The 27,244-nt window shown below is 36.6% G+C and overlaps 1 protein-coding gene across 1 annotated transcript in view; it reads left to right on the forward strand.

Moving 5' to 3' along the window:
- The window catches only part of LOC126355394 (dynein beta chain, ciliary), a 677,699-nt gene that overhangs the window by 536,568 nt on the left and 113,887 nt on the right, over window positions 1-27,244 (forward strand). The window contains exons 65-68 of the mRNA XM_050005692.1: window positions 3,001-3,205; window positions 14,899-15,204; window positions 23,721-23,891; window positions 23,970-24,118. Of these exons, the coding sequence (XP_049861649.1) occupies window positions 3,001-3,205; window positions 14,899-15,204; window positions 23,721-23,891; window positions 23,970-24,118 (831 nt within the window). The remainder of the gene's footprint in view (window positions 1-3,000; window positions 3,206-14,898; window positions 15,205-23,720; window positions 23,892-23,969; window positions 24,119-27,244) is intronic.

Below are 27,244 nucleotides of genomic sequence, written 5' to 3' on the forward strand. Positions count from 1 at the left end.
CCTGTTTCAAGAACAGCAAAAGAACGTGCCCAACAACATTCTGCTAATACTGGGTGTCAGTTAGCTTCCTCTCCCAAAGCACCAAAGGTGAATGAGAGTTGTAGTTAATTGCACCCAAACCATAAAGCCTGGGGAGGGGCCAGTGTGTCTTGGATGAAGTCTACAAGACAGCACTCATAAGGTCTGTGTTGTATGCACAAATGACCATCACTTGCATGTAGGCAGAATCTGCTTTCATCACTGAAGACCACAGCACACCATTCCATCTCCCAAGTGATCCTCTGATGGCACCAGTCAAGCCATGCACATTGATTCTGTGGTGTGCTTGCCCATATTCCCATTGCTAATAATTAGCTCACAACACATCTGGGCTCACAAGCCATCTTATCTGTGCTGTGGTATCTGTATGATCTGCCACTGCTACCCTTACAAAACAATGATCGTGGTGGGGGTCTGTGCTGTGTGAACATCCAGAACCTTGTCTATGGCAGTGAGAATGTTCATGTGACCACAGATACCAGCATTGTTGCACAATTGACACAGCACGTCTAACTTGCATGGCAATTCTCCAAAAGGAACATCCCGCCACTCCAAAGGCCACAGTTTGACCCTTTTGAAACTCATTCATTCGGCTGTATGAAGGGCAAATGCTTGTCCATTGCATGATTGCCTGCTTGTTTCACACGTTTGCACCACACTGGTTCTCCTGGCTCTGAGTATTCCCTGTTGATGCATAGACACAGATGGTGCTATGGTAGCTATGCCACTATGCTGTCTGATGGTGGACGATGTTGAAACCATTGTTGGCACGTCTACTATCCTCCCGGTGGTGTATACATCATCGGATCAAAATCAGTGTCACCTTTTCAGGTGTGCTTTTCCAGCAGAGAGAGAGAGAGAGAGAGAGACACAGAGAGAGAAAGAGTGTGTGTGTGTGTGTGTGTGTGTGTGTGTGTGTGTGTGTCTGTGTCAACTTGGAAATGTTCAGAATGTAGCTGTATGTGCAAATTAATGTGTGATGTGAATGCAATATCACATCTTTACAACCTATTGTGCAAAACGATCCATGGAACATGTAACTGACATGCAAAGTGAAGGTAGAGCCCCACAGTGGTGAAAGCTGGCAGAAACAATGAGTCGCTACAGAGTATGTGTCTCTGCTGGCTGAGTCAAAGACTGTTGTTTCTTAACACCAGATAGAACAGGATTCCATGTTTACTTAAAGGGTAGCCTTTGTCTCTGTTTATAATTTTATCTGATAATCTAATTACAGTTACTTCATTTAAGAGACAATCCCAATAGTAAGACAATTCTGTAGCTCATCATACAGCATTTTGGGTCCCTTTCTTAGCTAGTGCTCCACCACCACAGATTTCTCAGGTTGCAGCAATCGTGTGTGGTGATGGTGCTCAATGCCTCGTTCATGAATTTTGTGAATTGTCTGGTCAGTATAAGTTTTCCTACAAGGGGTTTTGGAAATACCAGACTTTCTCAGTCGTAGATCATGTTTAGCTGAACCAAGGAGAACTCTAATATTAAAAGGGTGTTTCATTTGCCATCCAAGATTAGAACTCTTTTTGTTTTGGTTAAAAATGATCTAGAACTGAGGAAGTCCAGTGTTCTCAAGAAACATTTCCCTCATGGTCTTCACAGTTAAAGAACTTGAGAGTTATCTCTTTTTCCTACCACATATTTCCAATACTCTAGCACTATTAAATATATTCCATAATCATTTACCTTACAGTGTTGCACTGGCACAACATGAATGAACTAATAGATATTAATTAACTTTCTTAACATAAACCAACCTTTTTCTTTACCTGAAAGTTTGTGATACATAAGGTGAAATCTTGAAATAATCTAACAAGTGCAGAAATGGGCCATAAATCATATTCTTATGTTATTTTGTTTTAATTATTTTTTTTAAAAAAAAGTGTATCACTGATTTACAAAATTCAGGAAAAAATGGTTAATAAAATAATATTTTTCTTGTTATGCCAGTTACCTTATAACAGTAGTTTGCCTGTCCTTCCACAGTTGGTGTAAAGGGAAGAACACAAGCACTCAAGAACTCATCCTGTCCAACTTTGTTTGGTATATCGTTGAATTCTGTCAACAATAGTTCCTTCTCGGCAACTGAGAAGTTCTTGAAACTATGTATGATTAACCATTGAATTTCAGTGAATAACATATTTTTACCAATTTCCTGTATTACTTCTTAAATACAAATTGAAAATTTATGTGCGGGAAAGTAATTTATAATCACATTTTAGTATTGTATTTCTATACATATTGATACAAAGGGTGAACATTATGTGAATATTTGCTTGAAATCTGCATTTGTTTCTTTGCAATCTGCATCTGTTTCCCTTTTAGGAACAATATTTTCCTTACAGTTGGTGTGCTCCAAACCCATGACCTTTTTATTTAATCATATTTCTCTTCCACAATTCAGGACATCATTTCTTCCTTCTAAATCCATGTAAGTTAGCCATCATATCTCAAGTTCTTTCATGCATTATAGGGGGCTGTTCTTTAAGTAAAATGTGGCATCTTCATGTACCTGATATTAAAAATCATTGCTCTTTCACTCAGCAGGCAGAGCTACATAATCCACAACAAGGCATCATTTCTAACAGCTTTCAACACAAGGGTGTTCACTTTTCTGTTATAGAGTAGCAATGACAATTTCTCACTCAGACGCGTTTGGTTCCCTGTGCCTTACAAAAGAGCCTCCATTCACATTACGCATCACCTCTAGTGAGATTTAACAAACAGCATTCTCACTTGAAGATGATGGCCAATGGACTGCTGAAATATTGTATCAAGATAATTGAATGATCTGGCTGCAGATCTGACAAGAATATTATTAGTTAATATGCCAGGAAAACTTACATAGTCACATTGTGTATCTTCTGTTGTTTGCTTAAATTTCCTTCATAATTTACTTTGAAAAAGATGTCGTATGTCTTATATCATAGCACCTACATTTATTGACAGGGCTATTAAGATTGGTGATAAGGAAGTTGAATACAACAGCAAATTTCGTCTTCTCTTGCATACTAAGCTAGCAAACCCACACTATAAACCAGAGATGCAAGCACAAACAACCCTCATTAACTTTACAGTCACAAGGGATGGCTTGGAAGATCAGTTGCTAGCAGAAGTTGTGAAAGCTGAACGGCCAGATCTAGAGGAACTAAAAGTAAGTAAACTATTTACTAAAACAGTGAAATGCTAGTCACTAATTTACAGATCTCGGATTATAAATGACAATTTATAAACTGCAGACTTCAGTAAGTTTTTTGTTTTATACATGAAACTAACTTTCTAAGTTTATAAATCTCTAACTCCAGAGATAGATGATATGGTGTAATTACTGCATTCTTTTTATTATTCCTTTTGGTAGTCTTTTATGATAAAAAGACACATTCTTAATTAAATATCAGAGAAACTCTATAAACAGTGAAAGAAGTCAAAGGACACATTTACTCTTTCATTTCTGTAATAAAAAATCGAGTTTTTAACATCTCTGTGCCAAACTCTTTGACTCTCCCTCGTTTCTTATACAGTTGACAATATTGTACACCAACTTACTGAATTTTAAAGCTTTCATGAAGAATACCTAGAATAGCAGGACAGGTCAATTACTCCTGACATGACTCCTTTTTAGAATATACGTAGCTGTCATCATAATTACAAAGGTACATATGTTGCATTTTGTTTTGGTCAACAAACACTGCTTCAAATGATGATAATATGCATTGTCAGAAAGGTTTCCACACTGAATATTGTAAACATAATAATAATATGATAACTAGTTGTATTTCCTCTGATGTGCCTCCCCCCCCCCCCCCTCCCCCCACTCCACCCCTGCGTCCCCTTTATTACTCATTTTTGGTTAGGTCATGGCAATGCGGTCTTACTAAAGAAGAGATACTGGGTGCTCTGGAGAAGTCATATTCCATATACTAAATTATTACATAGCTTATTGTAGTCATGTAGTGATTTTATGCCAGAGACAACTGACAGTGAAGATACGAGTTGTTACTGTCAGTAGATGACTCCCCATCTCAGTTCTTTACACAACAATGTCAGAAGTCAACTCATGTAACACTGAAGATGGCAGCAAGAGATGGAATGGTATAGAAGGTAGCTAACATGCTGTCACCAGGAAAGTACTGACAGTACTGATAGAATGTTGGTAGACATACATAAAACTTCATTCTGTCGAACAAGCTAATTCAGTTAAGGTAATAAAATGTTTAAGAGACTATTTTAAAGATGTCAGTAGGCCTTGCTGAATTCTCATGGATAATGGGTCGCAACTTACAAGGAATAATTTCAAAGATTTTCTAGCATGGGAAAGAATAAGACATGTAGCTATTTCAAAATATCACCCTCAGGAGATGAAAGAGATTGGATGTCTGTGTAGGATATACATTTGTAACAAACATACAACATATGATCAGGTGATTCCTGAGTTCCAAATTATTTTGAATGAACTTCCACATATGTCAACAGTTATAACCAGTAGAATCTATAAATAAAACTGTCATTGGTGAACCAGTATTAAAGTTATTTTTAAGTGGCCACCTTCAACAGAAATTAAAGCTGAAGAATTACACAGTATGATGAAGGAAAATTTACGAAACTTAAGTGCAAAGTAGGACATGGAAATACAGTAAAAAAGCAGTAATTACACCAGTATTCCAAATACAGTAAAAAAGCAATAATTACACCAGTATTCCAGGTCTGAGAACTTAATATTAAAATTTCCTGGAAGATTAAAACTGTGTGTTGGACCGAGACTCAACCTGTGTCCTTTGCCTTTCGTGGGCAAGTGCTCTAGCATATGAGCTACCCAAGCACGATGCACAACCCATCTCCACAGCTTCAGTTCTGCCAGTAACTCTTCTCCCAAACTTCAGAGAAGCTCTCCTGCAACCTTGCAGAACTAGCACTTGTGGAAGAAAGGATAATATGGAGATATGGCTTATCCACAGCCTAAGGAATGTTTCCAGAATGAAAATTCTGGAGACTTAATATTAGTTAAGGGTTTTCATCCTAGTTCTGATTTGAAAAAAGTTACAAGCAATTTTTTCCACACTATGGGGTAACCTTCAGGGTGCTGGGCTTACCTGATCCAAAATCAGTATTCTTTGTAGACCTGCAGATCAATCAAGAAAAGGGATTATACATTATGACATGTTAAAGAAATTCAAAATCCCAGGAGAATTTGCACCCTATGAAAATTCAATGGAGTATCGTCTGCCAGTAGTCTCAGTTAATTGCTTCATTGCTTCCTCTTCAATTATCCCATTATTTAAAGCAAAAATATCATCCACTATCCTATCCTAGTTTAGTGGTAGGACAACACTTAGATTACATGGAGACATACCAGTGTTCTTTGGCGGGTCAAATGAACAGGCACATTAATATATCTCTGATAAGGGAGTGCTAACGAATAAGCAAGTTAATACGTTACATTAAGAGAAGTAAAACTGAAGGATTGGTGAGCTGTTAAGTAGATTTTATCATCATATATACACACATCAAAAAAAGCTTTGCATCACCAAAGTTCCGAGAGTTCCAGAACCTGTACAGAAACTTGGAATAGAGATCAACATAAACATCATTTCAGCCCTTTTTATTTCTCATGAAAACCACACATAGCATGTTGTACCACCATACAGCGAGACCTTCAGAGGTGGTGGTCCAAACTGCTGTACACGCCGATACCTCTAATACCCAGTAGCACATCTTCTTGCATTGTATTCGTTGTAGCATACTATCCACAAGTTCATCAAGGTGCTGTTGGTCCAGATTATCCCACTCCTCAACGGCGATTCGGCATAGATCCCTCAGAGTGGTTGGTGGGTCACATCGTCCATAAACAGCCCTTTTCAATCTATCCCAGACATGTTCATTAGGGTTCATGTCTGGAGAACATGATGGCCACTCTAGTCGAGCAATGTCGTTATCCAGAAGGAAGTCATTCACAAAATGTGCACGATGGGGGCATGAATTACTATCCATGAAGATGAATGTTGCACCAATATGCTGCTGATATCATTGCACTATCAGTCGGAGGATGGCATTCACGTATTATACAGCCATTACGGCACCTTCCATGACTAGGAGCAGCATATGTCGGCCCCACATAATGCCACCCCAAAATAGCAAGGAATCTCCAACTTGTTGCACTTGCTGGACAGTGTGTCTGGTTGAAGGTATATGTGACACTCATTGGTGAGGAGAACATTATGCCAATCCTGAGCAATCCATTCGGCATGTTGTTGGACCCATCTGTACCATGCTGCATGGTGTTGTGGTTGCAAAGATGGACCTCACCATGGATGTTGGGAGTGAAGTTGTGCATCATGCAGCCTGTTGTGCACAGTTTGAGTCATAACGTGACGTCCTGTGGCTGCACAAAAAGCTTTGTTCAACATGGTGGCATTGCTGTCAGGTTTCCTCCAAGCCACAACCCATAGGAAGTGGTAATCCACTGCAGTAGTAGCCCTAGAGCGACCTGAGCGAGGCATGTCATCGACAGTTCCTGTCTCTCCCTATCTCCTCCACATCCAAACAGCATCATTTTGATTCACTCTGAGATGCCTGGACACTTCCCTTGTTGAGAGCCCTTCCTGGCACAAAGTAACAATGTAGATGTGATCGAACCATGGTATTGACTGTTTAGTCATGGTTCAACTGCAGACAACACGAGTTGTGTACCTCATTTCTGGTGGAATTACTGGAAGTGATTGGCTGTCAGACCCCCTCTGTCTAACAGGTGCTGCTCATGCATGGTTATTTACATCTTTGGGCAGGTTCGGTGACATCTTTGAACAGTCAAAGGGACTGTGTCTGTGATACAATATCCTCAGTCAACATCTGTCTTCAGGAGTTCTGGGAACCGGGTTGATGCAAAAGTGCTTTTGATGTGTGTATATTGTAAAGATTAAGGGCAAACTGAAACTTATGCTCAACACAGCTGTAGAATCTAACTTTTAATATATCCAGTGAGAATTTGTATAAAGAAATCAAGAAAAAATACATTTCATACAAATAAACACTTAGTATTGCATTTTTTCATTTTTTATGTGAGCAAACTATGGCCATTTTAGTAATAAATAATAATTATAAACATTATAATGCAATGAAGAGATCCTTATGGACAGTCATTGATAACAAGTATCTATTAGAATATGAAGACTTCTTGAAGAAGTGTGCATCAGTGTTAGTAGTAACAAATGGTAATATGAATGTAGGAGATAAAATATTTGTAAGCTATTGCATTAGAAGAAGTAAAGATGAAAACGTATGAAAGAAGGAGTCATCAGGAAACATACATTTGGAGTAACCGGGTAGAGTCAATATGCTGTGGAGAAACTTTGTCACTGAGATGCAGAAAGATAAGGGTTAGAGGCTGTGCATGCTGTTAAAGATTTAAGATGGGGCATACCCAATTTTATGTATGCATTGGAGAGGAGAAGGATAGTTGAAAACAGGAAACAGATGCTCTAATCCATGGTTAGGTGAATCCATATATGGAATGCCATGAACTTTTTTTTTTATATAGATGGATTAATGAAGGGATGCTCACAATGAAAATATAAAAATGCATTCATACAGTATCTACTTGTAAGACAAATTTTAAATTCAGTTCTTACAGAGGTGGGAAGCTGTACAGTGACTGTTTGTCATATGGTTGAAGTGGTCAGACGTACATGGGCAGTGATGATTCTTTGAATTTACGTTTCTGCACATGTTTGACTTACCACAGACTTGAGATTTGAAATTGTGGAGAATGGTGTAGATCAAATTGCCAGGATGTAACTCCCTATGGTAAAATGATCTTAAATATTTTCTATCTCAATAAATTTGAGAAAATCATGCTATTGTAATCAATGAATTGAAAGCAAAGTAAATGCAATTACCTTTGAGTAAGAGTATTCCAATAATGATATAGCCTGAACAAACAAGGCAAATGTCTCTTATATTTTTAGCTACGAGAATGAAATAATAAGTATAAACTAACTGGATAATGTACGAGAGAACTCCAGTACAAATAGAGCAATAAAATGCATAATTGGAAAGTCATTTACTAGATTATAGCATGCAATGAACAACAGTTGAATAGACATAAACCAATATGTTGAATGAAGTATGTTAAATGTGAAATGAGGCTATTTTAGACACTGTTTCTTTCATCCAGAAAAGCTGAATTATGTAACAGATATTTTTTTCTGAAATTAAAATGCAAAGGGGAGAGTTAAGCTCTCATAAATTCCAGAAACTGAATGAAAGTTTAAACTATTGTTATTTGTTGACATTTTTCAGAGTTATGTGATGTTTGTGAATCGTCAAGTAAGATGGGTTTCATGACATATCTTACCTCAGTGGGGGAATCTGTAGTATGATGTGTTGATTCTGCAGAAAATATGTTTCACTTCTAACCACTCAGGCCAACAAAAGCTGTTTGTGGAAACCAGAAATGTTGTTTAGGTAGTGGAACAATCCATAGTGCATGCCTTGCTTTGCATATGTGAAGACGGTGTGCAAAAGACATCAGCTCAGAACATTGACAAGGCATGATGAGTGAGTGTCTCTATGCACTGTGCAGGGTCACTTAAGCTATGGTGAAGCAAATGACCTGGGTGATAATGTCAACACCAGAAAAATTAAAGATTATATGAGACCTGTCATTGTGTAATATCATATCAGTACTTGAATACATATTGTGATCTGTTTAGAGGTACTGTTTAAGAGATATTTGTTCACCCACAGATGTAAATGCAGGTGTGCAGTGGAAAAATTGCATTTATAATACAAAAGAATAATCTCAAAAGTTACTTTGTTGTTTTAGTAGCTTGAATAGATCTGAGCTCTCTTTCAGCCTCTGCCGCTGTGAGACTTAAAGAAGTCTGTTGTCAAGAGGTCACAACACTTTCTAGAAGCACTGCATAGCAGGTCTGCTACAGTAAATAACTTCAAAAACAGTGACCGCAAGATATTTATAGGGCAAAAGTTGGCACATATATTAATATGGTGACAGATTGTGCTCAGATTGTAACACATCACACCAAAACCCTCATTTGTTTCATTCCTAAACCAAGTCCGGCTTTAAAGCGAGTACTCTGCTGTACTGGCCCCTTATTTAGCTGGCATTTATTGTGAATATCTCGCCCCAGTACTAAGACCCAAGTGACTGGAAAAAAGCTCAGGTAACTTCTGTATATAAGAATGGTAACAGAAGGGACTCGTAAAATTACAGAGCAATATCATTTTGCTGCAGAATTATTGACCACATTCTCAGTTCAAATATAAATTACCTTGAGATAGTGGGGCATGTGTCCACAAATCAGCATGGTTTTAGAAAGCATTGATTGTGCTAAACTCAGCTTGCTCTCGCATGGTAACTGGTGAAATATAGATGAAGGGCAATATGCAGATTCTGTATTCCTACATTTCTGGAAGGTGTCTGAGATTGTGCTCCACTGCAGACTGTTAACCAAGCTATGAGCATTTGGAAGTATGTTCTCAGATCTGTGAGTGGCTCGACAACTTCTTAAGTAACAGAAAGATGTACAGTGTCCTCAGTGGCAAATGTTCATCAGAGACATGGATATCTTCAGGAGTATCCCAAAGAAGTGATAGAACCATTGTTATTCTCTAAATTCATAAATTATCTGGCAGGTTGGATATGCAGTCTGCAGATGTTTACTGATGATGCTGTGGAACAGGAAGTCATCATTGCTGAGTGACTGTAGGAGGATACAAGATGACTTTGACAAAATTTCTAGTTTGTATAATGAATAGTAGCTTGCTCTAAATGTAGAAAAATGTAAGTCAAAGCCAATGAGTAGGAAAAGCATTTCCATAGTGTTAGCGTACAGCACGAATAGTGTACTGCTTGGTACAATTATTTCAACTAAATAAGTGGGTGTAATGTTGCAAAGCAATATGAAATGGAATGAGCAAATGAGGACAGAAGTAGGGAACATGAATGACCTACTTCGGTTTATAGAGAAAATATCAGGTAAGTGTGGTTGATCTGTAAATGAGACCACATATAGTACACTAGTTTGACCCATTCTTGAATACTGATCGAGTGTTTGTGATCACCACCAGGCTGAATTAAAGGAATATATCAAAGCAATTCAGTGGCAGGCTGCTAGATTTGTTACTGGTAGGTTCGATCAACATGTGAGTATTATGGAAATGCTTTGCAAACTCAATTGAGAATACTTGGAGTGAAGATGACGTTCCTATCACAAAAAACTGTTGAGGAAATGTAGAGAGCTGGCATTTGAAACCTGACAGGAGAACAATTTTATTGTCACCTTTGTGATTTTTGTGCAAGGACCAGAATGGTAAGTTATGACAATTAGAGCTTGTGTGCTGGGATATAGACAATTGTTTTTCCCTTGGAAAAGTTCTCCTACTAGGTGCAGGTAGATGTAGCACAGGAATTACAAATTTAAGATATTATCAACAGTTATAATATAGAACAGCAATAAATACTGGAGATGTGTAAAAGTAATTACAAATAACAGCAGAAAAGATGAGAAAATGTTCTTATGTCAAATTTGGATGTAAGGAAAGAGAGCTGCCTCATAATCAGTAGCAGACAACATATGTGCTAACGTATGCTGCTAGATGAGGTGAGGTATAATTATCTGGTAGGAAAGTAATTGTAAAGTGGATTAAAAGTAAATAAACAAATATGCACAGTTCAGAATTAAAATACAGAGCATCTATACATGGTGACAAGAATGCAAGAAAATAGCACACATCCAAGTAACAATACAAGGCTAGAAGATTTAGCAACATATGTCGTAAGAAAAATAAGTTAATTATGCAATAAAAAGTGGTTGACAGCCATGAAATGAGGGAAGGTGTCCAAAGTAGGAAAAGGAAAAACATACTGGTTAAAACCGATACTGGTATTTTTGTTCTGACTAACCAGTACTCTTAGGTATTTGTTTGGTATTGATTATAACAGTTTTTTTATTTGTTTCTAATAACAGGGTCATTAAACCAATAGATCAGCTTTCCATTGCAGTAGTCCTAAAATTTCTGGTTTTTAAGCAAAACTATTTTTAAGAAACAAGGTATTAAAGAAATTTCATTTGCTTTGTAATAAAAAAAAGGAAAAAACTGAGTAGTGCTATTTTAACAACAATGCTGACAGAAATGAAGAACAAACACATGACATAAGAATTGGTACTACATTGCTGCGACAATAATGTGCCTGTAGCCACATGGCATGGCCTATTAGATGCTATGCATATACATGAAGTGTACGAGACATGCTTTCGTCTGGTCTGTGTGCCAGTTTCTTCCCATCATAACTGAACATCAGGTATATTGTAGAGTGGAACCAAACATAGTCTGTAAGTTTTGAATTACATTGACTTATTGACAGAAACATTGGATATTTTAAAGTCTTTTAACAAGGTTGCAAAGGAGATTTTCAGAAATCAGTAATATCAGGAGGTCTTGTTATTGCTCTAGCAACCATTCTTGAAAAAAGTATTAAGAAAAATCTATTTGAAACACAGTGTAACCAAAATCCTATCTGAAAAGCTTAGAAACAGCCTTAAACATTAAAGTGCAAAAATATTACAGAACTCTTGTCTATAATATCCCCTGTTTAAAAAAAATGTATGTGAACCACCTCATTACCATAAAAGCTTTTACAGAACTTAACCCACAAGGTAAATAACTATTTGGACAAAATTGGTAAACTTTCATCTTTACTGCAAAGGGAGAAAGTCCGAACAACTGCATCACATGATCAGGTAGTAGCCAAGAGTGGGCAAGTGGAGCCTGATGGTTTGTTTCTGAATGTAATAGACCTTGATTTTCAGCATCCTTTACTATTCATAAGTCATTCCTTTAGTTTTTGGGAGCAGTGTAAAGGGTGTAAGCTAGGCTTGTCATTTATAGCCCATATAGGATGTTATCTGGCTTCTGGAAGATTTGTTTGTCTTTCAGTGATATTGTTTCTTATGAGAGGAGTCAACTTACAGATCAACACATCATAGAATGAGTGTTTATTAACAGATTGAACAATACATACTGGCCTATAGATTAATTCATTATGAAAATTTTAAGTATTGTCATGTAATTGTCCCTTGCAAATGTTATGTTCTGCATAGTATCTAAATTGTTCATTTGTTTTCTTTTTTTTTTATGCCTTTGTATTTGTATTAGCAAAAACTCAATTATGTTGAAATTCCTGAGAAAAAGTAAATATATTTGACTGCAAAACAGGATTTTCATTTGAAATAATTAAAGACAAAGAATGCTACAAATTTTGCACAAAATTTAAATTTTTGTGTGCCATTTCTATGAAATAATAAAAGAGAAAGTAAATTATGGCAACAATAATAAATTGAAAACTGGACAGTTCATTTATTGTTTATAATAAAAATAAGAAGTAATTTATCTGCTGCCTGTGTCTACATAATATGCCTTTATCAGCATGTAGCCCTTGGAAACAGACAACTTAACATGAGAAAGTCTTTAGCAAGCTCAGTTTTCACTGTTTTGCATTGACTATTTGTAATGTCTAAATACTTTTATGATGCTCATTTGCAACATGATTTGTGAGCAGAGTATCAAAAAATTAGAATCATCAGGTGAATACTGGTGATTTTTTGTAGTATTCAACCACTTATTACTTTTTCGGAAATGGAGTTAATGGTGGATGGATCGATTTTTCTTTTATTTTCCTATTTTATTTGATGTTTTGATTCTACTTGTCTTGAAACATATAATGCAAATGTCTGTTGGAGTCTTACAATACTTGAATCTTTATTTGATGGCTTACATTTTTGCTGTAAATAACAGAAAAAATCAGTAATTTCATAAACCTGTTATATTGAACAGTTTTCACAGGCAGGTTAAAAGGGAGATGAAAAAAAATGGTGTAACCAAAAACCTAATGGTTCGGCAATAACCACCATCCCTAGTCTGATGGGTTGTGAATAGGATGTTCTTCATTTATCAGGCATGATGACAGACAGTTTCACCCCTGGCAAAGGATGTGGTTAAGACTCATACATTCACTCTCTCGCCTCTTTCATCCTTCACCTCTGTTCTATTGCCTACTCCTAAACTATTCCTCCACTCCATCACTTGCTCCACACAACTCTCCCTGCCTGCAACAGGGTAGCTCACTGGCACCACTTTCCTATCTCATCCTCTTACTGCCTCTCCCTATATATACGACTAAATTTGCACCATGATTTGACATTCGATTTGCCACAGGAATTGTTTGTGTACATTTAATTTATGCTTGTTCTATGAATGCATTCTCTTTCAGGGCACAACAGTACTGAGCTTCTTGAGTAGGGAATGAAACATATAATCTCTGACTTTATCTTGACATGTCATAATACAAATAATTAAAAGAACACAAAATTTTCCAGAACACAATGTTGGGTTATAAAGGAGTTCATGTACGTTGGACTGTGTCCTAATATGACAGTTATTGTGTAGTAAGGAGATAATATGTTCTGTTTCCCCATAATGAAGAGCTATGCTATCCATAATGTTAACAAATTGTTAGCATCTTGTTCAGTAGTATTTTAATGGTGAAATCTCTTGCCAATTAAAAACACTTTGAAGTGCAAAAGGAGATGAAAATTAAATTAAATGGGGTGATATTGGGACTTAAGGGTGAAACGAAACTGCTTCCCAGCCATAGTATGTAATGTTCCAACTGCTATATGGAGATGAACAATTGTGGATGAAAAAGGAGAAGAAAAATATAGCTCAGCTTGCCACAGCACTTGTTTTGAATTGTACAGCATTCCTCTTTGTGGAATCCTCATATCGGTGCTCCATTATGCACCAAAAAATTCATTGGTAGTATTGTTTTCTGTCCTAAACAACCATGCGCACTTGATAGTGATTTCTGAGTGGTAAAAAGCTGTAATTTTGTTTGTGGAGACCCAAGAAGCACCAAGTTTCATTGACAGTCACAATATGATTACAAAAACCATAGCCCTCTGGACATTAGGCCTACCACTTTGAAGCATTTATATGCCAATTCTTTTGCACCTTTGTATGTTCTTCTGTTAGCGAATGTGGGTTCTTGCAGACACATAATTTGCAGAAGCTCAGTTTTTCTGTGACAGTTTCTTGCGGTAGTGAACAGGAAATTCGTGAAAATGTATGAAGTTATCATGGTGAGTTATCACAGACATGAACAGACACACCCTCACCTAGCCTTTCCTTTTCTCTACTCATCCTGTGCATCTTGTTGGATCCTTTATTGAACTGTTTGTGTCATCTCCATAACATTAATGCACCCAGTATCTGTTCACCATAAACTTTTTAGTGTGGCAATGAATGTCTGAGCTTTGCATTAAAGGACTGGCTGTCTAAGTGTACTAAACATGCTGTGAGCATACAGATACTCTTGGACATTATTGCAAGCTATTCAAGCATAGGAGTTCCTGTTATCTCTAATTGTTGCATGTATTCTGATGAACTGTGATAGTTAGCACTTGTTCACATTTCTGTGAATGCTATATGTCTGACACATAAATTGCAAACATTTCTTACTTCCTCTATGACTCTGCATTAAGTCTGATGTGTACTTAGTATTACAACATCAAATCATTGTTATTTGGTGGGTGTAACTGACTATTATGTGCCAATTCTTATTTTCTGCAATAGACAGAATGGACTAGCAAATAATTAAAAGTGGGCTCAATCCTGTGCATTGACAAAGAATAAGTGGCAGTCATTTCCAGCAATAGGCTTCGTCTTTACTTGCAGCTTCTTTATTTATTTAGCATGGGAACAGTCCATTTTCATCATCTTGAATATGTGTTGGACAATATTGTCTTGAAATAATTACTCTGTTATTTACAGGCTGACTTAACAAAACAACAGAATGACTTTAAAATAATGTTAAAACAGTTAGAAGATGACTTGCTGTCAAGGTTGTCTTCTGCTGGTGGTAACATACTGGGTGACACAGCACTTGTAGAAAATCTAGAGACAACAAAACGGACAGCAGCTGAAATTGAAAGAAAAGTTGCAGAGGCCCGTGTGACATCCGTTGAGATTGACCAGGCTCGGGAGCTATACAGACCGGCAGCAGCTCGAGCATCTCTCCTGTACTTCATTCTCAATGATCTGAATACTATCAATCCTATATACCAGTTTTCTTTAAAGGTATGTACCCCTATACAGTTAATGTTTACAAAATACTGGTGTGGATTTCATTATAAAACAATAGCACTTCCCTATATTTATGGAACATATGATATTCAGAGAGTATGTGTGTAATGCACTTGTGGGATGTTTCTGGTCTGTAAGCATAAAGATCCCTCATGAACCACAGACCTGCTGGTAAGGGGTGGCTTGTTTGTCTCAATTATTTAGACATTAGTACCGTAGATGCCAACACAATGTAGGGCCAGACAACCGTATGGTTTCTCAACAGGGGCAGCAGTCTTTTTAGTAGCTGCAGGGGTAACAGTCAGGATGATGACTGATCTGGTCTTGTAAAATTAGCCAACATAACCTTGCTATGTTTATAATGCAAATGGGGCAAAGCAAGAGGAAACTGCAGCTGCTATTTTTACTGAGGGCCTACAGTTTTTCTATATACTTAAATGATAATGGCATCTTCTTGGGTAAAATATTCCAGAGGTATAATAGCCTACCATTTGGATCTCTGTGTGGGGTCTATTCAGAGGTATGTTGTCTTCAGAAAAAACGAAACTGGCATTCTACAGGTCAGAGCATGGACTGTTATGTATCTTAATTGGGTGGGTAGATTAGGGAATTTAAAATCGGAAATGGATAGGTTGATGTTACATGCAGTGGGAATTAGTGATGTGCAGTGGCATGATGAGTAGTATTTCTGTTCATGTGAGTACAGGCTTATAAAGACTAAATCCAATAGGGGTAATGCTGGGGTAGTTCAGGTAATGAATAAGAAAATAGTAATTCATTTAGGCTACTATAAACAGTACTATGAACAAGGTATCAAAGCCAGGATAGACACAAAATCAACTTCCACCACAACAGTACAAGTTTATAAGCATTCCACATACCATAAAGGAATTGAAAGAATGTATGATGGGATAAAAGAAATTATATAGTTAGTTAAGGGAGACAAAAATTTAATTGTGGAGGGTTCTGGACTTCAGTAGTAGAAAAAAAAAACAAGAAAAGGAAAAACAGTAGGAGAACTTGAACTTGGGGAAAGGAATGAAAAGGGAAGCAACCTGAAAGAATTTTGCACACGAAAGAATTTTGCACCGAGCTTAAGTCAATCATCACAAACACTTAGTTTAGGAATGATTTAAGAATTTTGTATATGCAGAATAGACCTGAAAACACTGGGAAGTTTCAGATTGATTATATAATGGTAAGTTGAGACTGAGGTTCACAATTCCTGTAATGGGTGAGCTGTCTATATTCATAATATGTCTATATTCATAATATGTCTATATACATAATATGTACAGAATCCTCAGAGTATGAGTCCCACTTGCACCTGGTCAGTTCTTTTAGGTTAGAATCAGGTTCCCGGTACCCTGTCTTTAAAGAAGTCTAAATAACAGGAGAGCCCAACAAAATACTTAAGAATGCACAGAAAAATAAGGTTAGCTTATTTCATTAAAATATTAAGAGGATTGAGTAATAAGGTAGAAGGGCTTCTTGTATGTCTGGAAAATTCAGAGAGCTCTGAAAAGATAGGAATCCTTTGCTTATCTGAGTACCACATAACTGTAAGTTTAGATAAGTTACATATAAAAGATTACACCCTAGCAGCTTATTCATGCAGAACTAATATGGAATTGGGAGAAGTTATTAATATAGAACACAAGTTCAAAAACATTGTGACAAGTAGATTTTATGGCGAACAGCACCTAGAAATGTGTGCTTGTGAAGTAATACTGAAAAGTAGTTCAGTTTTTATTGTAACTGTATATAGGTCGCCAATGAGAAATTTTGAACCCTTTTTGACGAATATGGATTTCTTATTATGCTATCTGTCAGACAGCAGCAAGAGGTTAATAGTCTATGGTGACTTCGGTGCAGAGTTTATAAAGGACTCTGATAGGAAAAATGATCTGGAAACTTTATGTGGATCATACAGTTTGATCTCAGTAATTAACTTTCCAGTGGGTGGATAAAGACAGTTTTCGTTGGTGAAGCACAAAGCAAGAAAATAACAAATGCTCTCTCTGATCATGCTGCACAGTTAAATGGGATAGATAACATAGTGCCCTACAGTATGGATGCTCCTCAGTGGAAATCAGTTAGAATAATAAAAACTCCAAAACATATGTTTTTAAGAATAGTTTACAAGAGATGAACTGAGATGAAATTTATAGTGAACCAAATTCTAACATAAAATTTAATCTGTTCCATGATAAATTCATATCAGTACTTGAAAATAGCTTTCTGCATAAGCTAACCAGAAAAGACATTAAATGTCCATGTAAAAAACCATCGGTCACTAGAGGGATTAAAGTAGCTTATGAAAGGAAAAGAGAAATGAATCTGTTAGTAAGAACAGGTAGAGATCCTACAGTAGTTTCACACTACAAAAGCTGCTCAAAATTAGTAAGAAAAGTAATTAAAAAAGCCATAAACATGCACATAATGTCATAAATCAGTAATTTTGACAACAGACTTAAAGCTACATGGGATGTAGAACAGAATAGGATAACATCACTGTTGACCTGTTGAGTTACAGGTAGCAAATATTGCATATTTAATAATCATTTCCTAAATATAATAGAAAGAAAGCAGCAGATTGTTGAAAAAGTAACTCTCATAAAATTTAATCATGTGAATGTATCACCTACTACTTCTGAAATTTAGAAAATTATACATTCTCTCAAGAATAAAAGCTGATACGGTTTCGATTGTTTTTCCAATAGAATACTAAAGATACGTTCCCATGTAATAAGCCTGGTCTTATCTGAGATGTGTAATGCATCAATAACTCAAGGTATTTTTCCAAAAAAACTGAAATATGCCATTGTCAAACACCTATTGAAAAGTTATAGGAAAGATGTCAATAACTACCAATTTGTTTCACTGCTCACAGCATTTTCCAATACTTGTGAGAAGGTGATATACAAGTATTCTAGAACAGTATCTCATCAGAGCAACAATAATATTCATAGCAACTCACAGTTTGGATTTCAAAAGAGATGCTCTACTGAGAATGCCATATACAAGTACACTCATGAAATTGTACAAGCATTAAATAGCAAAATGATGCACAGTTGAAATTTTATGTGACCTGTTTAAAACATTTAACTCTGTGAATCACATTATTCTCCTAGATAAATTGAATTTTTATGAGACTGATGGTATAGCCAACCAATGGATAATGTCATATCTAACCAATAGAATGTGCAAAGCTGTACTCAGTAATTCAGCCATTCTGGTCTGGGGTCATTACTCTGACTGGGGAGAAATCATATATGGGATTCCCCAAGAATAACATACACAATCTTCCATCTAGTATACAACAAGCAGAATTAGTTCTTTATGCTGGTGACAGTAGTATTGTTATCAGTGCAAGCATACATATAGAAACTGAAGAGATGGTAAACTATGTTCTTTAAAGGCCCATTGCTGGCTTTTTGTAAATGGTCTCATCCTCAGTTTTAAAATGACAAAATATTCAGTTCTGCACATTTAGGGGTACTACACCAATAATAAGTTAAACACATGGTTAGGAAATAATAAATAGGGTGGAAACTTCACAGTTCTTATCTGTCCATGCTGATGAGAATTTAAACATGAAAAGGCACATTTTGGAACTCTTAAAACACTTACACTTGAAATCATTGCAGATCTTGGGAACAAATGAGTAAGTTGACAAATTTTGCTTACTTCATTCAGTAATATCATAGGAAATAATGTTCTGGGAAATTCATCTTTAACAAAAAAAATCTTCTTTGTTCAAAAATGTGCTCCATGGATAATATGCGCTGCCCACCTACGATCGTCTTGTAGGTACCTGTTTAAGGGGCTGGGAATTCTGATTACTGATTCACAGTATATTTATCCCTCCATGAATTTGTTGTAAATAATCCACTTAAGTTCAAAAACAACAATGACATACAAAATTACAATACCAGAAGGAAAAATGACATTCATTAGCATACATTAAAAATGTCTTCAGTAGAATATGCAGTGCACAATGCTGCAACTAAAATATTTGATCACTTATCCAGTACTATAAAATGTCTGACAGACAGCAAAGTAAAATTTGAAAACAAATTGAAAAAGTTTCTCCTTGATAACTCTTCTATTCCAGAGAAGAATTCCTCACATCTCTATATTTAAAAAAAAAAACTTATTAATATTCAGCATGTAATAATATTCAAATTAATTTGAGATATGAATGTAAAATGACTCATTCTACATGATTACATTTTGTCATGCAGAATGATCCATGGGATATGAAACCAACTAATTGAAGATATCCCTGTTACAAGTATCTTTGTGTTTGATTTGTAGGAGCTGGAGGTCTTCTTCTATATTGTTTAAAACAGTGGAAGATCTTGGTCAACTGTTCCTGTCCATTCATTTGAAGTGACCATAAAATTGTATACATTTTCTGCAGATTGAAACTGTATTTTTTTATATTTTGTCATAGACATCCCTCATTGATCCTTTTTAATGCATGCCATTCCTCCTGTTGATTCTCATGGTTTATTTTTTGTAATTTTGGGTTCTTTTTCCTCATTTCTTTGAGGAGGCCTTTATTTACATTTGAGGACAGGGTTTCAGCTGGCTTCAGAACCATTTCATACTTACGTGTCTTAGTGCGAAAAGCATTTTATAGCTGTGCATTGAGCACAATGCTAGTTAGACTATTTCAGGTTCATGTATTTGTTCCTTAAGTGCTTTCCTGTCCAGTGCATTTTTCATAATGATCTCACCCAGGTACTTAAATTTTTCTACTTTGCTGATATCTTCATATTTTGTTCAAACTTTTGCCGGGGCATCTTTGATATTTGTCAATACTTCTGTGTTTTCAAATGATATCTGCAGCCCAGTTTGCTCAGAAGTTTCATTTAACAGTTCAATTTGAATCCTAGCATTTCTACATTGTTTGACAGAATGGCCATATCATTTGCAAAAAATTGACAGTTTACCATAATCCCCTCGGACTTAGTTCCAGTTCTCGTCAGGAACTGGTCAGCTTTCACATATGACTCTTTTCAAAAACACATTAGAAAAGCTTTGGAGACAGCCTATTCCCTTGTCAGACTCTTCAGGGCATCATAGGATTTTATCGTGGATTTCTACATGTTGTGGTGCTTCTAATTAATGCCAGCAGTTTAAGGTCAACCCTGAATTCATTAAGAATGTTTAACAGGCTTCACAGCCTATTGAATCATAGGCTTTATTGAAGTCCAGAAAGACTGACATGTACTGTTTATATACATTATAGAGTGTAACGTTTGCTGATGCTTTTGGGGTTATATCTCTTCAGATGTTAAACAACCTTTGCTAGAGCTCCTTTTGTATTCCCCTCTTTTTTGCTCAACTTGGGCTTATAATCATTCCAGGATGGCAGTTTTCACAGTTGATAGAAACACCTTACTTCAATTATCATCTTGATGTGCCTTTTTGCTGTTCAGTTAATGCACAACGGACTTTTTCTATCCCTTTGCTACCTTCTAAACTCTATCTGCAGATTTGACACATTTTAGATGATATATCATCTTTCTGTGACCAGAATGTTGTCTAGAGCTTTCTTGCAGTTACCTTATGGCCATATTCTAAAGAACCCAAGTGTTGTCGTACACATATCCTAACATTGTCTGCTTTAAAAAGAATGAAACATTTACAAGGTGCTCCTTGAATGTGTTCAGAAAATGTCAACCAAGAGTACCTGAGAGGCCACTGTTTTCGGAAAAGAAGGTTTTCTGTGGATGTGCTGGGAATATGTAGTCTTCAGGTGGCACGCATAGGGATTTCAGCAGTTCGTTGCAGAAGTTATCTACGTGAACTTCATTCACATATTGTCTGATTTCCATTTACTGTTGCTAGCTGCTGTGTTCACTTTGATGTCACTTGAGTCAGGATTGATTTGGGATGTACTAGTATCAACAAAAGTTGAGTTTCCATTTGGTTAAAAACATTTTTATTTGCATAGAAAAAATCAGTAGAGATAATTGTTTCTCTCCCATCCACTTCATTTTTATGCCAATCTAATTGTTGATCTCACTGTGTTAAACGTATTAATCACACCCAGAAGCTGCAGTTACAAACTTGTGGAAATCCAATATACATTTGGAGGATGTGCACTCTTTTTTCTGAGCCATTTACCATTAGTATCCATCATTGACATTATTGTGTGTGGTATAGTAATGCGTGCTAATTATTAGGAAAATGTAAGATTTGTCTTACTGCCCTAGTGCTCTACAGAATGCTTTCCCACACTTGGAAGTTGCAATCTGTTGTCCCTGTGCTTGCATGTTGTAGAGTTAGCCACGTGTGCGTATGCTTTGCACATTGTTTTAAATCACACACCAGCCTTAAAATTAATAAAGTCATTTCCCATATACCAATCACTATGAAATTTTATGTAGTCTTTCAGAATGACAGTAGTTAACTTCTGTACGTTAAAGTTCTATACCGTAAGTAATTTTAAAGAGAATCAAAATTACCTAAAATTATAACCTTCCATTAAAAGCAACATCCTGTCATGTTAATATGTTTTTGTAAATACATCAAGGGATGACTAGACATTTTCTTACTATATGGTTAAATAAAAAGTATTTTGTTCCTAAAAGTATAAGTTACATAATGTTTTAACACTTCAAGCAGTAATTATTATTTTCAGTTGTTTGATGTTACTAATTATATTTATACTGGTATCAGAATCAGTGGACAGAATGCATTGGTTAGTTCACTGGACTTGCATTTAGGAGGATGATGGTTCAGATCTGCATTCAGCCATCATGATTCAGATTTTCCATGATTTCTCATAATTGCTCCAGGCAAACATCAGGATGTTTCCTTTGCAAGCACATGGCTGATTTCTTCTCCTCCCTTGAAGCGAACCGAGCTTGTGCTCCTTCTCTAATGATCTTGTAGTCAATAGCACAATCAGTGCTAAACATAAGTGATAAAGTGAATGCAGCATGTATGTGACATATGAATCTTGAAATTTGTCAACACATATGAATCACATTGTGCAACATGCTATGAGTCACATATGTGACATTAAATACTCATTGTAAAGTTGTCACTTTAAGAATTCTAGAAACAAAGTCTTTTTGTCCTTAAGACTGTTAAAGATGGGATTGTTTTGAGTTCATTTGCTTTTTGAAAGAGAACAAGTGTGGGGAATAATTAAATGAAATTCAGAGTTGGGGACTGGTTAAGGAGAAATATTACCATGCTGTCTGTGAAAAGCTATGAAGTTGATTGTCAAAATTATACTCCAGTAGTCAGAGAGGAGAATGATCATGTGTTCTGGAAGCAGGAGAGAATTGCTCTCTCTTATCTTATAGGAGTTGTGCTTAAGCTTTAGTAGTGGGAGGAAATGTTGTTCAGTGTACAAATAATTAAATATGTTGTAATTTGCTTTCACCTAATTAATGGATCAGAAACTGTCTGAACCATTGTAAATGACATTTCTGAAGTTTTAAGATTTTTAGAGAAAATTGTGACTTACTCCTGATGGGCTGGAGAATTTCACATAGCTTGCCACGCAATTATATTTCAGAACATTCAGATTACTGCAAGTTGGTGAACAGTGTAGTATTGTGTGAGCATACTAAACTGATGACTATCATGTGAACTTTACAACTGTTTACTGACTGGCAAAAGTTTTGGTTTATTGGACAGCAGGTCACAAGTTCTGTACTAGAGAGAGAATTTTCTACATGAGTGAATGGAATGGTGCAAACTATGTGCAAATATATGCTGGGAACTGTGTGCTAAGGTGGACTCAGCAGCACCATGTGTATTATTAAACTAAGTTTAAAGTGCAGACATTCCAGCCAAGGATTTGTTTCATTTAGTTGCTTCAATTACACATTACAGGATGAACATTCTCTTAAGTAATGCCACAGAACAATTTATGCATCCTCATCACACATATAGTGCAACCTGCCTTTTAAATAGATTTTCCAAGATGAATCACATTATACATTGTTTAAGGGCAGGCTGTGGTTCAAAGCAGCTCATTAAGGCAAGTGAGTAATTTCTCAAAAAAGAATGACACTGTGCCAGTGCATGTGTACCAAGGAATATAGAATACAAAGAATGTGGGTCATTTGGGAGCACCTGTTGCATTGGTCAGTTACTTGTCAAGACAACACAATCGCCTCTTTGTATTAGGAATGTGTTGGGAGCAATGCTAAATAAATTTGCAAACACAAAGGACTCAGGGATTCAACATGCTGACCCCACATGCAAAGGAAAACAGATACATGTGATAATGAAGAATCTAATTCTTACTTAGAATATTTCAGGAGGCAGAGGTATTCGATCCCTCTAACCCGCCTCCCTGCCCCTCTCCCCTTCCTCCACATGTCCGTGCAGTTTTGAGAGTGCTGATAAGTTCATCCACTGAAAATATTGAATATTTTAATGGTATTCCTTAGATGTGTGCCTGAGAGCTTATCAAACAATTTTATTTTACATTTGTAAATAATGTATTATGGGTCTCTTTTTATAAATTTCAGGCATTTAGTGTGGTTTTTCAAAAGGCAATTGAGAAGGCTGTACCATCTGACGATGTGCCCACAAGGGTTTTGAATCTAATAGACTGTATTACGTACTCTGTTTTTGTGTACACAACTAGAGGGCTTTTTGAATGTGACAAACTTATATTTGCTTCACAGATGGCTTTTCAGGTGAGTGCAGCCTATCACTGTGTGAAATACAGTTTTGTAGTATGTATGTTTTGTTATGTTGTTCCATAACATTTTCAGATTTTATTGATGAATGAAGAAATTCAGCCTGCAGAACTGGATTTTCTGTTACGCTTTCCCATAATGCCACATGTGACTAGTCCAGTTGACTTTTTATCTGACAGCAGCTGGGGTGGCATTCGTAGCCTCTCATCTAAGGATGAATACAGGTTTTACTGTAGACCTACCATTAGTTGTCTTAATGCTTTAGCCTCAGCATCTTAGTGGTGACTACTCCATTAGTTTAGGTTATCTAAATAAAGTTGAAGTTTTAAACAATTTTTTGTAATTCCCATGACTAAAAACTGGTCATATAATTTGCTACATTCTAAAAGTTATAACAACCACTTAAGAAACTTTACATCAGAGACATTAGTAGATTTCTATTGTGTAAAAATGCTCTGTCTACGTAAAGATGACTATGAATTCTCTTGCAGGGTATTGTCAGTAGTGTTGTAGTGAACAGCATTTTTTGCAAGTAACTGTATTAGCATGAGTAAAGCACAAGTAAAAATAAATAGAATCATTTTTCTTATCCGCTGGTTGATGTCTGGTTCCTCATGAGATTTAGAATGATGCAGCAGAACTGTTACCATTTTTGCACTGATTTTGAAGGCATACATTTAGTTCTTTTCCAGAAATGAATCATCCAATGTAATAGTCTCTTGTGGGTATATAATTTGAAAGTACTTCCTTTTTTGTTGTAATGATACTTCTTAGCAATCATGTAGTTATGCAAGGAATGAAATATGAGCGTCTTTGGCTGGCACAGCTACAGTTTGACATCCAGTTTACCAAAGGTCACTGAGATGAAGTCAAGTTACATCTTAATAGACAGAAGTAGCCATTGAAGGCAGCTACTGTAAAACAGGAGAAAAGCCTTTGCTTAGGAAAAAGCCAGTTCTCCTCCATTGACAGTACTCAGTACTTCAAAACATAGTATTTACGTAACTTCACAAATAGCAGCTGTTTACTTACTGATAAAGTCAACCTCTGTCCAGTTCCCCAAGTCCAAATAGCCTGATAAAATATAAATACTCTAACTACTCTAATTAAATAAACAGAGCTTTCAGTGGGCTTGGTAATTTATTTCAAGACATTAATTTGGAAAAGGAAGGTCAGGAAGGACCTACAGCTACATCTACGTCATTACTCTGAAATTTACACTTAAGTTCCTGGGCGGAGGGGGGGGTCTCAACAAATTATTTTCAGAGGTGAAAGTTTGAGATTGAAACTTTGTAAAATATCTCACCATCTAAAAAAGAGATAGAGTTTTGTTTTGTTTTAATGATTGCCAACCCAGCTCTCATATCATGTCCCTGTCAATATAGTACAAAACAAGCTGCCCTCCTTTGAAATTTTTTGATGTCTTCTGTCAACCTTACCTGGCAGTGATCACATACTGCACACTAGTGTTCTAGTAAAGGATGAACAAGCATAGTGTAGACAGCCTCTTCAGTGGATCCAGTGATATGTCCAGTTTAAGTTGTTCATAATGTTTATCGCTAGGTATTTGGTTTAATTCACAGCCTTTAGATTTGTGTATTTATCATGTAACCAAAATTTAATGGATTCCATTTAGTAATAATGCTTGATGGCCTCACCCTTTTCGTTATGTATATTCAATTGCCACTTTTCACACCATACAGATATCACGTCCGAATCATTTAGTAATTGGCTTTGCTCTTCTGATGAATTTACTAGTTAGTAAATAACATCACCTGCAAACAATCTAAGAGGGCTACTCAGATTGTCTCCTAAATCAAGTATATAAATTAAGAACAGCAGATGGCCTATAACACTTCCTTGGGGAGCACAATAAATCACTTCCCTTTTACTCTATGACTTTCCATCAGTTACTTTGAACTGTGACCTTTTTGAAAGGAAATCACAAATCCACAGCGCACGGAGACATTATGAATGTGCACGCTGAGCAGCGCATGCGCAATGTCAAATCAGTACAGCTTTAAATAGCGGAGCTCAGCGCGTACTCGCCAGTACTGCTACAGTGGCACTCACCTGAAGAGGGCCAGAAGACTCTGCGCTGAAATATCGTTTTTATGGAACAATCAGCGCCGAGAAAGCTTTGAACATCACAACTGATTTGTTGTTTGTGGGAGTGCTTGTTACATGTAGTGCAATGCTTCTTCCATTTCTCTGCTTACACTCAGGAAGTGATCACTAAAATGTTTGCTTCCTGCATACAGCCATGTACTATTTGGTCATTTTCTTCAATAAAAAAGTCACACTTGTTCTGGTGCCATTTTGATTTGCATTAGTCTGGTATGAATACGGTTACAATGACCTTCAGTTAAAGGTGCAATATTTGTTGTCTAAGCTTTAAAATTGTTTTCCAGGGATCCTGTAGCACTTCCAAATGTAAAGATTTTTGAGCTCCATATTGATATACCTTTGCCTGTTAAAACTTCCTGGTGGATTAAATTGTGTGGTGACTGGAACTCAAACCAAGAACCATGCAATTCACAGGCAGTGCTCCAAGTGCTCTCACCACTAAGCACTGCAGCCGTGACTCATGACATGACATCAGAGCTTCATTTCTAACTCTCCTGTGTTCCAAACATCACAGAAAGTCTGCTGTGTAGCTTGCTGGATGAGCACTTCTGGACTAAAGGATATTGTGGGAGCATAGGAAATAGAACTTTTGGAACCATAAAACTTTTGTCCGACTCATTTTATTGTCACATGACTATTAACATGTTTCTTTTCAATGCCCGCCATGTGGAACTCTCTGTGTATATGAAAATCCATATGAAAATCTAAGAATCTACTATAGCAGGGCTCAGTGATATCACATGTGATTTAGCCTCTATGATAAAACACCTTGAAACTTCCTGGCAGATTAAAACTGTGTGCCCGACTGAGACTCGAACTCGGGACCTTTGCCTTTTGCGGGCAAGTGCTCTACCATCTGAGCTACCGAAGCACGACTCACGCCCGGTACTCACAGCTTTACTTCTGCCAGTATCCGTCTCCTACCTTCCAAACTTTACAGAAGCTCTCCTGCGAACCTTGCAGAACTAGTACTCCTGAAAGAAAGGATATTGCAGAGACATGGCTTAGCCACAGCATGGAGGATGTTTCGAGAATGAGATTTTCACTCTGCAGCGGAGTGTGCGCTGATATGAAACTTCCTGGCAGATTAAAACTGTGTGCCAGGAAGTTTCACATCAGTGCACACTCCGCTGCAGAGTGTCGAAAAAGGTAGAAAGGAGCATTATTAGGCACATGAATCAAATCAATAAAGGATAAAATACTAAAGTATTAGATGGCAGTAA

The sequence above is a fragment of the Schistocerca gregaria genome, chromosome 3 (genome assembly GCF_023897955.1).
Source record: "Schistocerca gregaria isolate iqSchGreg1 chromosome 3, iqSchGreg1.2, whole genome shotgun sequence".
Taxonomy (NCBI): domain Eukaryota; kingdom Metazoa; phylum Arthropoda; class Insecta; order Orthoptera; family Acrididae; genus Schistocerca; species Schistocerca gregaria.